This window comes from Melopsittacus undulatus, chromosome 6 (genome assembly GCF_012275295.1).
Source record: "Melopsittacus undulatus isolate bMelUnd1 chromosome 6, bMelUnd1.mat.Z, whole genome shotgun sequence".
Lineage (NCBI taxonomy): Eukaryota > Metazoa > Chordata > Aves > Psittaciformes > Psittaculidae > Melopsittacus > Melopsittacus undulatus.
Window position 1 is genome coordinate 37966193 of NC_047532.1, and position 13384 is coordinate 37979576.

Below are 13384 nucleotides of genomic sequence, written 5' to 3' on the forward strand. Positions count from 1 at the left end.
CCTGCAGAACTGGGGCTTTATATATATGTCAGACACAGATATGGCTGTAGCTATTGATGTTTGCATCTGAATTTTGAAATATTTATTGGTACGGCTTCTAAACATTTCTACAACACAGACAAAATTGCTAAGACAGAAAGATGTTCCCAGATGCTGCATAAAATCTTTGTATCTGGTTGAAGTGGCAACCCTGTTTTTACTGGAAGATGAGTCCTTTTTTATATAGTGCAGGCAATTGAGGCAGCCAAAGGTGGAGGAAGAGGAGGAGGAGGGTCTGAGACAGTTGTAACTCGGAGAATCCAGACCTGATCCTGCCACACTTCCCAATCTGAAGCTTCTTGGGTTATGCTGACATGGGAGCAGTGCTGCATGCAACAAGGGAACCAATATTAGGACCTTCATAAAAATCAGCATTTGATGGGAAGGCTGTTTTTCAATGAAATATGCCACATAATGGGGAAATTCTTTATTTTAAATAGCAACATAGAAATGAAGGACTCACTGCTGTATAGTTCTACTTTAATATTGCATTATTACTATTTTGTCCTCCTTGGGCAGAGTTGTCCTCCCTCTTTTCCCCAGAGAGGAGTTTGTGGAGGGACCAGGGAGAAGGAAAATTTCATTTACACATGGAAAGGACAAGGAAGACTCTCCATGGTTCACTTCTGATCAACTCTTAAGCAGTCTGACTTTGAAAAAGTGTGTTTTCTGTGGGACATTCACTGCCAGAATACACTTTGGGCAGCTGCAGCAGAAAAAGCAACTTTCAGGACTGAAATACGATTTTGAGTAGATAAATCAATAGTTTTTCCTCAATCTCCTTTTTCTATGCCAAAATATTTGGGTCTAGGAGAACATTCTGAGAAAGAAAGACTATGCTGAAAATATGGCCCAGTTTGGTGCTATGCCCTTACTGGGGGATGGCTAACACAGTTTCTAAGAAGTCCAGTTGTCAATGAAAAATATCTTAAATAGAAATCAAAGCATTATCATCTTTGGCCCACGGCACATTGGTCCCTGTGGTCATGTCCAAGCAAGGGGATACCAAAGACTGAGCAAGACTCACCCCTGTACTAAATTACTCAAGGTCAAGTCTGAAGCAATTCCATGGAGAGGTTTGAGCAGTCTGTGCTCATGTCTATCTGCAGACAGTAGTCCTGTCAAGTGCTGGGTGCTTTTTACTGGAAAACTTTAGCAAGACAAATAATAAGCACCAGCAAAGTCATCTTGATCCTTACCAATACCACTGTTGAATTAGCTGGGAGCATCTAACTTAGTCCTTAGTTATCCATTGATTACTGCTTCATGCACAATTACCCTGAGCTTCACCTGAGCTCTCCCTTCCAGACTGGAAACAGTTTGTGCTCAAAGACCTCATAAAATACCTTTCTTTCTTCCTAGCTTGAAATTAGCACTTGGGGTGAAACTGAGGATCTTTCACAGCACATGGAGATGTACATACGAGACCTCTTTTCCCTTTTTTGAAGGCATATCTCAAGGTTTGATTTGAAGACTTGAAGGTTTAATCTCAAAGAAAACCTGAATGCTTATTTAGTATAGAGATTAGATTATTTTCAAAATGCAGGATTCCAACTACCATAGTTATTTCTTTCCATAAAGAAAAAAGTTCTTGCAGACCCTTCACAAAAGACAGAGAAGTAATTAAACATTATATTTTTTGTTCATCCATTTAATCTAATTGTTCCAGGCATCTTGCCTAGCTCTGTGCAGAGAATGAACATATCCCCCTCTTTCCCTGGAGATATCAGACCATCACATTTTCATATGTAGCACTCAGTTCTCAGTAGAAACCTTCACAGCAAGGTAAAGGTACTTGAATTAAAACTATCAGTTTGCATTTCAGTATTTGAAATTTTATAGCTTGGGGCAAATGTTGACTGAATTGGATCAATAAAATATACTTTGGAAATATAGATTTTTACATACAATCAATTTGCAAAAACTTTTCTTCTCCCCAGCTTACCCCCATACCATACAGTGTGAAGTATCAGTGCAGAGGATGCATTAGTACATCAGATTTTAGAGAAAGGCAAAGAGCTGATCCTAGGAGAAGACAGTAGCCAGACACTCAGGATAACTCCTGGGCAGATAATTGTCACGCTCTCTTTATATTAACAAAGGGCTCAGTGCACAACCATCTGCATATGCCACTGATTGCATAAAACCACAAGTGATGTTATAGCTGTCGCAATTCCAATTATATATATATTCAGACGGGCAAGTAGAACACAAATGTATTTACAGAGTCATGAAATAGCTGATACTGGAGCCGCTGAATTAATGTGGCATGGGATATATCTGACGTTACAAAAATAAAGAAATGGAAGTCTCAAGATTTCCATATTTAATATCAATCCCGAAATATAAAAATAAATTGCTTTTTCCCAATTGTCCCTCTATCTCTAGGTGATATAATCAAGAATGACATTTATTTTAGAAAGCTTCTAGCTTTTCCATTATTGGTTATTTATTACTATGACTATTCTGAAGTGAATAAGGCAACTGAAAACAATACAACTTTATCAAGCCAAGTTGGCTTCCTAGGACACCATGCCGTAATGCAAACGAAATTTGTCCCTTTTTAGAGCAGCAGCAAACAGCTAAGTCCTGCTTGGGCTCTTTTGTGCTCACCAAGCAGAACTTTGTATCTTCTTCTATAGTAATATTCATCATTCATATACCCTTAACTTTCAGCTTTTTAAGCAAACTAGTAGAAACGTGTTTCCATGGGTGCTCTTGCAGGTTTTGGTGGGCTCTTTTGTAACCACATGCAGTCACCTGCAGGGTTGGTACCTTACAGGAAATACCAAAATCCAGCATGCTACAAGCTTCCAATCAGGGGGAAAAAGAGAAGGATACCAGGAGAGAAAGGTTTACTCTCCTATGCACAGGACTCTGTGAGTCCAGCTGGATGACGCACAATCCATGAAGGGCAGCACATGCACATGCCTTTGCCAACACTTGGCCACAGTCATCAGGGATTTAACAGCCTGCAGTGCCTATTTTCTCAATTTTTTCCTTCCATGGTTGTTATAACTCTTTCCGAAGTATTTTTGACCTCGCTTTTGTTTCTAGATATATCAACCCTATGTATAATAAACTCCATAAGCTTCTTTTCAATTGATTGTATCAATATTAATTCACAAAGTAAAAAAGAACTTATGCTCTCTGGTGGTTACTAAATAGTTGGCCTTGGGTTTTTTATTGTAAATTCTTACTTCCATGGATGTGCAAGATAAAAACACAGTTGGCAGATCTAATCCCCATAGTCATCAATATAAATCAGCCAATAATTGAAATGGGGTAAAATTATGCCGTGTATCTATTTTGCACTGACACAGAACTTTCTATGTTCTATTTTGAACAGAAATGAATATGCAGATTGGTTAATTTGTATGGAAAACCACTGATTAACATCTGGAATGAAAGTAGGATGAGTCATGAGAGCTTTGGAAAAAATTATGAACAATGGAGTTCTTCCCTGACATTGCAGATGTGTCAAGCCCCCAAAAACATAATTCCTGGAAGAGCAACAATTTGCAATGGTTTATATGTTGGAGGCTTGCATGCTCCAATCACTTAATGAAAGCTCAGAGAGAAATCTCCTAGTTTATTTTAATTTTTAAGAAGCAGTGTCATCACTGTGTGAGTGCTTTTTTTCATGGATCCATCATTAGGCAGACTACACCCATTTCCAAGTATTTTTCCACACCTCAACATTTTATTTAAGGTTTAAAGTCAGAAGGCTGTAGCAGATGTGAGCTCCTTGCAAATGGGCATTAGCTCTTCAATACCACTTCAGCTGAGCCCAGCAGGTAGCACAGATTATCATACAATCCTAAAGTGGTTTGGGTTGGAAGGGACCTTAAAGATCATCTAGCACCAACACCCCTGCCATGGGCAATGACACCTTCCACTACACCAGCTTGCTCAAAGCTGTGCCCAATCTGGCCTTGCACACTGCCAAAGATGGGGCAGCTACAGCTGCTCTGGGCAACCTGTGCCAGTGCCTCATCACCCTCACTGAAAAGAATTTCTTCCTGATGTCTAATGTAAATCTCCCCTCTGTCAGTTTAAAGCCATTCCCCCTTGTCCTATTCCTACATGCCCATGCAAAAAGTCCCTCTCCAAGGAAAGTAATGTAAACCCACTATGTTTGGTTTGTGCCCCTCGACTGAAATGATAAATTCCTTTACAGTTTAGATTTCAAGAAAAAATAACTGGGGGATTTTCATCATTTATAAAACAGACGGCATCATTTTGGCAAGACATTAATCTCAAATTTTGCCAGAATGATGCCCTTCCTCCAGCTACAAGCTTTTAAAGCTTACAGGATTAATCAAGCAGCTTAACCATGACACAAGCAACTCACAGATATGCCATTAAAGATTCTCCCAAATGAGAAGATTCTTCTGGGCTGTACCAAAAGCAGCATGACCAGCAGGTTGAGGGAGGTGATTCTTCCCCTCTACTCCACTGTCATGAGACCCCCCTGTAGTGCTGCATCCAACTGTGGGGCCCCCAACACAAGAAGGAAGTGAATCTGAAGTGAGTCCAGAGGAGGCCAAGAAGATGATCCAAGCGCTGGAGCACCTCTTCTATGGAGACAGGCTGAGAGAGCTAGGGTTATTCAGCCTGGGCAAGGAGAAGGCTCCAGGGACACCTTAAAGAAGCATCCTGGTGCCTGAAGAGGCAGACAAGAAACCTGCCCATGGCAGGGGTGTTGGTGCTAGATGATCTTTAAGGTCCCTTCCAACCCAAACCATTCTATCATGATGATGATGAGTGTGGTATCTTTCCAGGTGCTGGGCTCAGCTGAAGAGGTGGTTTGGTCCTGTTGCCAGCTTGCACAGGTGTGCAGGATGACTACAGGATGACTTCATCTATCGATAAGGGAATAACAGCACTGGGCATCTTAATCAAGTGCCATGACATTTATTAACGTTTATTGGTTTGGGGTTTGAAAACCTTTAGAGTTATGACTCGTCAGCCTTTCCACTGTCTGACTGCATTATGTGCATTAACTTCTTAGAATCCAAAACCAAACTTTGCAACATTGCTAAATACATTACACTCCCACCTGCAGATGGAATAAGTGAGGCAGTGAAAGCCCACAGCAAAGCTGTAATCAAAGCCTGGCACTTGTAACTTCCAGACCCCTTAACTGCTGTCACCTCTTGTCTACCTCAAAGATGCTTCTATGACACAACTTCTGTCCTCTTCTACAAATGGGATATACCCAGCGTTATCTTACACATAGAATCTTTTAGAGATGAACAATTACTTTCCTGAAGTAGAAAATGGTTCTACATATACTGCAAAATAAAGTTTTCATGTCAGGTAATTCAAAACTTCAGTTTTCCAAAGGATAAAATCCCACAGACAAATGAAGACCTCAAAGCCTTACTGCCTTCAATACTAAAACACAAAAAATATTTTTCCTTCTTCCTCTGAACTATCAAAAATATGCAAACTATAAGAAAACTAAGCTAGAGGTAAAAATGAAGAATGTTTCTTTAACCAATTGCATTACCTGGAATAGTTGCAAACCACAGTTAAAAGCATGGTGTAAAGCAAGATTAAAGCTGCAGTTTCAATTTTATTTTATTTTTAAATTTTTCCCCACAAATCCAAGAGGATGTTTCTAGAACAGTCTTTCCACTGTTCTTCATTGCAGTCACCACTAGCAACCATCAGTAACTTCTTACAAGTGTATGGTGGCTGCTAGACTTCATAAATATAGGACTGTCCATAGGGAACAGAAACAACCTCTGCCCATAACCCAGCAGATGAGGGACAATGCATGAAGACTGGGAAGTAAAAATGGGCTTTCTCCAATGCAAGGAAGGGTATGGCTTACCCTAACAGATTATTTAGGTTTGTCCCCCATTACATGGCTAGAATTTAGGGGTGGTGGTGGAATCTGTGTATTTTTACATCATTTCCCAGCCCATATGCAAGGAGAGATAAATGCAATGTTTGCAGAGTTAAAGACAGAAATGCTACCTAATACACACAACATTTTTTTCCCAGTATATTGCTTTCCTAATCAATTGATGGCTTTTAAACACTCAACTTTTACCTCACCTAAAGATACATTTTTCACATTTCCATTTAAATCTCCCTTCTTAAAATCAGGTCAAACTGTGGTCAAGGTCAAATGAAGCACATGAACTACAACACCCATCCTGCTGTGGTAAATTTGAATATATTTGAATAAATGATCCATCACAACAGCATCTAAACCAATTACATTTCAATCATTAATCCATTCTTAAATTAGTTTACGATGCTTTGAATGAAACAGTCAATAATTAAATAGTGCACTATCTATTTTTAAAATAGGTATACTTAAATCATTGAAGAATCCATATTCTTGCACTGGACAATAATGAAAGCAGCAATTGAGCAGCCATTTTATTTACAGCTCTGGAAGGTTTTAAATCAGGGTTTGCAAAAAGAGGCAATATGATATAAGCAGAAGTAGGGTAAAAGTAGTTTTGTCTTACTTTGTGCTTGCTAATACGCCAACCTTACCTGAATACATCAAAGATGGCCCACTAAACAGGTACACAGGCTTTTTGCAGCTTGTTATAAATGTATCCTTCAGGTATTTTTACTTAAATAGATGACATTGAACAAACTATTGAAAACGCCTAAAAACAGGCACAGACAAATGCAATGCAGAACTTTAAAACCCCCAGAGAAACCAGCACAAAATTACCTTGGACTGGACAGATGGTACTTTTCTTGGAATGGCAAGTGCAGTATGTGAAAATGCTGCAACAATTGCAAGTAAGCCACATATGAATATTATCTTCTGAGAATATTCTAAAATTCAGATTTCATAACAAAGGTTGGAACTGAACCAAGTTACCTGCTTATTAGAACCTGATGAAAGAAAGAATAACCAGTACTTGTTTTGCTTTCTATTTAACACACAGATGCTCAGCACGGCACGTAGTTCAGGACTGGACATACGTGGAAATAAAATAGATCTGATCAGTGATAAATACTGTAAGGTCTTTTTTGTGTTTTGGCTTAGGAACTAAACAATCTTTCCCACCACCTACAAATACAGCACCTTTCAACACCACTAAGATATGGAGAACCTGATGTATCACTTTCTGTGAATGACACTAACATAAGCCCGAAGAGCAGTCAGTGTGGCAAGTGTGGCATTCATTCCTGTTTTATCTCAGTCTATGCAATGGTTAGATGTCGCATCAGGCATTTTTAAGAAGCTGAGTGAATTTGCTGCCTTTGCTGTACTTCCAACTGGTTCAAGAGTAAAAGATCAAGACTGAGCTGAAACCCTGACTTTATACTACCACTAGACTAGTCTTCAAAAACTGCTTTTGTTGCATGATGTTGCATCTGAGCCAGGCATCATAAATTTAACATTAGACGCTTGCCATTAGTGATATTTTGAACTCAATTCTGGAACTAGCAAATGCCTTCTGCAAATCAATGGAAGGTGAAGGTGTATACACCAGAATACTGTAGAGCTTCAGATGAGCTATGTCAAAAATGTTGTTTTATTTAGCAGTCAAATAAATCAATGCAGATCACCTAATGCATCATGTATAAGATACATTTTTTAAAAAACCCTTGTTTTTATTAAGAATTTTGTGAACTATGAAAAAAAGTGTCATATAACAATTCACAAGCCAGAAAAAAATTTACAGATATACAGATATTTAACATTTGGATGGCAACATTTGAAAAGATACAATGTCAATTATGAAAAACCTGCTCACATATTTGTAATGCAAAGGGCTTCTGCAAAGAGCATCTAACATATGCAGCCACTTTCACATTTAAATAAAAAATATATCTTGATGAAATAACACAAATGTAAAAACAGTTTTTTTAAATCAAGTGCTTTGGGCAGAAAAAAATAAATAGAAAGCTCTTCTTTATTTGAAATTAATATGATATATGAACCTTAAGGAAGCTCCCAATAACATTGCCAATTATATGTGCTGGACACTACAAAACCAACCAACAATGCTGTTTGTTACTTCAGACAACATTCAAAGTACATTCCATAGTATTTTAAACAATTTATCTCAGAAAATACTGTTTATTGATAGCTTGCTAGTCACAAACCTTAGTTGCTGAAGTAATAAAAATCTTCTATTAAAGAACTTGCTTGTACATACATACTAGCAGAAATATGTAGTACCCCAACTGTGAGTAAAATATTCTTTTGTACTTTATAGGTGCAAGTTGTTTTAATTTTCGACACTTACAGCCTGCTGAATTTGTTTTGGGGGCAATTTCAACAAGTCTTTTCAGAGGTCCCTGAGGTTGCAGAAATAACCAAACTACTCAACTAGGTGTTTAGAAAGGAAAATAGGTATTTAAATTAGAGCCAACCAAGGTTAAATAATTTTAGTGACAATTAAATTTAAAAGCCAGTAAAAGAAAGACAGTCAATTTCCCTTTTATCTCATACATGTATTGTGGACTACAGCATAGCTACTCACTAGAGCTAGGGCATTAGAACATAATACACCCAGCTTATATTGAGACTGTAGTAAGTAACTAATTCTGCCTGCCTTCCAACAGTTAACAATTGATTCTCACTCCTGTTCCGCAGGAAATGTTTGCTGTGGCTTTTTAATGTTTGGAAAAATATGCCAGTACAATATATTTGAGAAGCACTTATGAAGGTGACCAAAAGGACAGTTATTGCTGTACAGTTACACTAGCTCTCACTGCAGGACTGGCTGCTGCTCGTTCTCTTTCTTTAGCAATTTCCATTTCTATTTTGGCTTTGATTTTATTCCAATCAACTTCCAGCTGTAAGAAAAGCAAGTATGCAGAGGTCAACTAACATATATAGAGGTCAAACAGATATATTAACAGGACAATTGTAAGTTAGAATGACAAAGTGATCATACGAATCATATAGTTCTTCCCATGTAAGTGACAACCTATACCAATGGATATTAATGTATGAATGCACAGCTGAGTTCTAACAAACTGAGCTTTCCACCTTAAAATAAAACAAGTTTGACATACTTTAACAAATACTAATACATCTTCTTGTGTCTGGCAAAAAAACCTCCATTAAAATTCAAAAATAACTTCAATCAACTTGCATCTAATTTAAATATGACATCCGTGTCCTGTTACTGAGAATATAGCCCTTTATCAATACTACATGTGGCGGTGTCTTTTGACTGCACCTGAAGTCCACCAAGTAAACTGATAGCATATTACATTAGTTATCTGATATAATAGAAATCAGATTTCTGCTTTAAATTTGTCTTATACATCAATAAATGTTTTAGCTGTATCTTGACATTTCTCCAGCTGCAGCAAATTGTAATCTTCTGGCTGTATTATATTTCAGTGAAACTTTAGACAATCGATATAATACAATATCTGTAGTACAGTGGGGTACAACAGAAGCTCTTCTTTCCAAAAATGCTTGACAAGAATGGATCATAGTGCATTTGATGACTACAAAATATACCCAAAAACTGGGCAACAATGTAGTTGCAAAATTCAGTTTCATTGCTGGAGACTTAAGACTTTCAAAGACGGGATGGGAAAAGAATTTCACCTGCTGCACAGGGAATTTTCAGAGTAGTTGTCACACTGCTAACTAAGTAATGAAATAAAAGGGAAGATTCTCTATGAGGAAAGATGTAACTGCAATCCCCACATTCTCATGTGAAAAGGTCAATTCAGGATGCATTTACTAGGTCCAGATGCTTTGGATCTGATGACTGAAATCTTTATGGCACTCTAAAAATTAATGTGTTTGCTTTAACAGAAGTCACACAGATGCTGAACATACCACATATAGGGCTAATCTTGCCATCCAGCCCCAAGAGCTACTTGCCAGTGAAGCCAACAACCCCTGCCAGTGATGTCTAGCCAATGCCAAGATATGGATTCTCAGTATATAAATTACACTCATAATACTTCATATATAAAGATGTGAGATATAACAATGAAGCACATTGTTTAGATTCTGTATCTGATTGCAGGTCAGTGCTTTCAGCTACAGTATAGAAATGAGGTTAAAACTCCTTACTTGAGCCTCAAATAACTTTAAGTGGTGCAAGGAAATCTGAGACCTCTCTTTTTCCCTGAGAAGGAACAGCAGCACCAAATCTTTTCTCTTCAATGCCCTTCACATTTCCTACTGCCTTTGCTATACCAGTCTGACAGGCTGCATTAAGAATTTAGTTACCACTGTAGCCAAGAGCCTTAAAATCCACCTCATTAAACAGGTCACCTCCTAGTTTCAGATCCAGACAACAAGACCTCCTAGAACATAGATCCAGGAGCATTCTGCAGTTCAAGACCAAGTTTCAAGACTGAGTGTGAGATGAAACAAGCTCCACTGCTCACAATTTGTCACTGACAAGGTGTTATTGCTATGGAGACCTTCCAGAAACTACAGCTTTCTTGAAGATTTCAAGATAAGACAGTATTATCTACAAAGTCTCTTTCAGAAGCATCAGTGGATTAACATTATTTTTTCTCAATATTGGATTTAAACTATGTAGAAGACATACTTCCATCATAGCAGTCGAAACTGGTGCATAGTAAGAGTGCTTGCAATCTGTTTTGCAATTTTCCTGTTTTTTCTAGGTAAAGCACTGCAGAATGGTTCATTACAGGGCTAGATATTGCACAGACTTTTATTCTTGTTTAGGAAATGAAACATCCTTGGACTTGCTAAAATCTAATGACTTACATTAGACATTAAGCTTTATTGAAAGTGTAATAGGCACTGTCCAATTAAATGATCTCAGCTAACAGCTCTGATGTATTTCTTCATTCATCAGCTGGATGCAAAGATCTGAGACAGTCAAAGTACACATCTCTCTTCATTAGCTTCACCCTAAGAACACTTAGCAACAGAGCAAGGGGAAGAGCAGGAAGGATGTAAGGGCTGCCCAATGGAATTGCTGTCTAAGGTGCACATGTGGATGCCTCTCATAAAGGAAATGTGCAGATGTACTTGAGCGGAATCTAAGCTACTTCTATCATATGAAGTGTTAAGATCTGTCCTCAGTATTTAAGATCTGTGAAAAGCTAGTAAATGAAAATGACCTATTGATCATAGAATCATAGAATAGTTAGGGTTGGAAAGGACCTTAAGATCATCCAGTTCCAACTCCCCTGCCATGGGCAGGTACACCTCACACTGTATCACCCAAGGATTCATCTAACCTGGCCTTGAACACTGCCAGGGATGGAGCATTCACTACCTCCCTGGGCAACCCATTCCGGTGCCTTGCCACCCTTACAGTAAAAAACTTCCTCCTTATTTCCAATCTAAACCTCCCCTGTTTAAGTTTTAACCCGTTACTCCTTGTCCTGTCACTACAGTCCCTAATGAAGAGTCCTCCCCATCATCCCTATAGGCCCCCTTCAGATACTGGAAGGCTGTTATGAGGTCTCCACGCAGCCTTCTCTTCTCCAGGCTGAACAGCCCCAACTTTCTCAGCCTGTCTTCATATGGGAGGTGCTCCAGTCCCCTGATCATCCTCATGGCCCTCCTCTGGACTTGTTCTAACAGTTCCATGTCCTTTTTATGTTGAGGACACCAGAACTGCACACAATACTCCAAGTGAGATCTCACAAGAGCAGAGTAGAGGGGCAGGATCACCTCCTTTGACCTGCTGGTCACGCTTCTTTTGATGCAGCCCAGGATACGGTTGGCTTTCTGGGCTGCAAGTGCACACTGAAGCCAGCTCATGTTTATTTTCTCATCGACCATTGGAGATGGTTTCCAGAGGTTGAAATTGTATATTTAGCTTTTTATCATACTTGGCAGAACAATTCATAGTTCACTCTTAATATATATATATATGGATATCTTCAAAGTTTGTCATTGCTACTATCCATAAAAATACATTAAAATGCTGAATACGTTTTAGACGTACACATTCAACCTGTCTGTCTACCTCCCTGTTCACAGGAAACAACTATGCAACTATTTATGTAATTCTTGCCGTATACTAAATATATACATGCCATATTTGTGCCTTCAAATAAAATACATGCACAACTAATGCTAGCCAAGTAGCCACACATCAAGCTATGGACTTGTACTCAGATGTAAATCTTAAGATTTGTGCCCACATTTGAATGAAGAAAAAAAAAAATATCAGAGCTATTTCCCCCACTGGCCCACCCCCGCTACAAAGAACAGACTGACCTCAAGCTGTGACAATAATTCTGAGGAATACTTACACCTTCTGCATATTGCAAAAATCTTTTGTTTGTTTCTTTTCTACCAAAGTCCTCCAGAAACTTTTGTCGATAAGCCAGGACTGTGTCAACATGTGTCTTGTGCTTTACTGCTAGTTCTAGGGCCCTGGAATAAAACAGAAATGGGCTTGTCAGGCTATATAAATGCTCTGGCAAAACTACCATCACCATGGTTTTGCAAACCAATACGCTGAAAAGCATTTGAGCTGCAGGCAAAGATTCCTAATCTATAGTGTCAAGTAGTTTTACATTAGTATCAGTCACAGGAGGTTAATAAAAGTAGCCAGTGAAGGAGACCATCTATGATACATACAATGAAAAATAGCTAGCAACTATTTCTGTTGACAACCTCATCATATCATTAGAATTTGACAATAGGAGTCTTTTTAGTTCAAGAAAATAAACCGGAATGGTTAGAGTTCAGCACTCTCAATATAAAGGGGCAAAAGTAAGAATTTTTAATAACTTCATTACAGTCAGGAATTGCTTCTGAATAGTCATAGTACATATCTATGGTGTGTGCTACACAGCATTTACAAATATTCAGTAAGCAGTACAGAGTAGTTATTGGACTAGTATAATTGATCATTCTCCCATCTGCTTTGTTATCAGTGGCATAAGGAATACTAGGTGTGAGGCATTCCTGCCCATGACAGGGGGGTTGGAACCAGATGATCTCATGGTCCTTTCCAACTCAAACCATTCTGTGATTCATTCTATGATTCTGTGATTGATGTATACAGTTTTTAGATTATGCATATTAGGCAACATAATAAAAAACCAGTTATACAGGAGAAAAAAACCCACAAATTTTTGTCCACAAAGATAAAAAGATAGCAGAGAAATTAGTAGTAAATGGCCTCAGAAGATTCTGTTAGAAAATGTGGGGTTTTGTTTAAAGGAGAAATTCCTACTTTGCTTTTTCAGGCCTAATTCATACTTCATCCACCTACACAGTGCTGGGAGTCTGAATAGCCACATATCTATTTTTAGCAACAAGACATTTCAAAATAGCCTTAATTCTCTGAGGGTCACATACAGTTTGAGGTATCACTAAAGACTTTTCTGTGTTAACAATAATAAAAAAGCAAAATGTTATTTAAAAATACTTCCAAGT

General features: G+C 38.3%; 1 protein-coding gene across 8 annotated transcripts in view; it reads right to left on the reverse strand.

Moving 5' to 3' along the window:
- Positions 1 to 59: 59 nt before the first annotated feature.
- Positions 60 to 13384, reverse strand: part of IFT80 (intraflagellar transport 80) — a 62567-nt gene continuing 49242 nt past the window's right edge. For 5 of the 8 annotated variants that reach the window (XM_031042676.2, XM_031042675.1, XM_031042677.2 and 2 more), the window contains 2 exons: positions 12250 to 12373; positions 60 to 365 (listed from right to left, as the gene is read on the reverse strand). In XM_031042676.2, coding sequence (XP_030898536.1) covers positions 219 to 365; positions 12250 to 12373 — 271 coding nt within the window. In that variant the 3' untranslated portion in view covers positions 60 to 218. Of the gene's footprint in view, positions 366 to 7624; positions 8830 to 12249; positions 12374 to 13384 lie in introns of those variants that run through there. The other 3 variants (XR_004549699.1, XM_005141959.3, XR_004549700.1) reach the window with 2 other exon arrangements.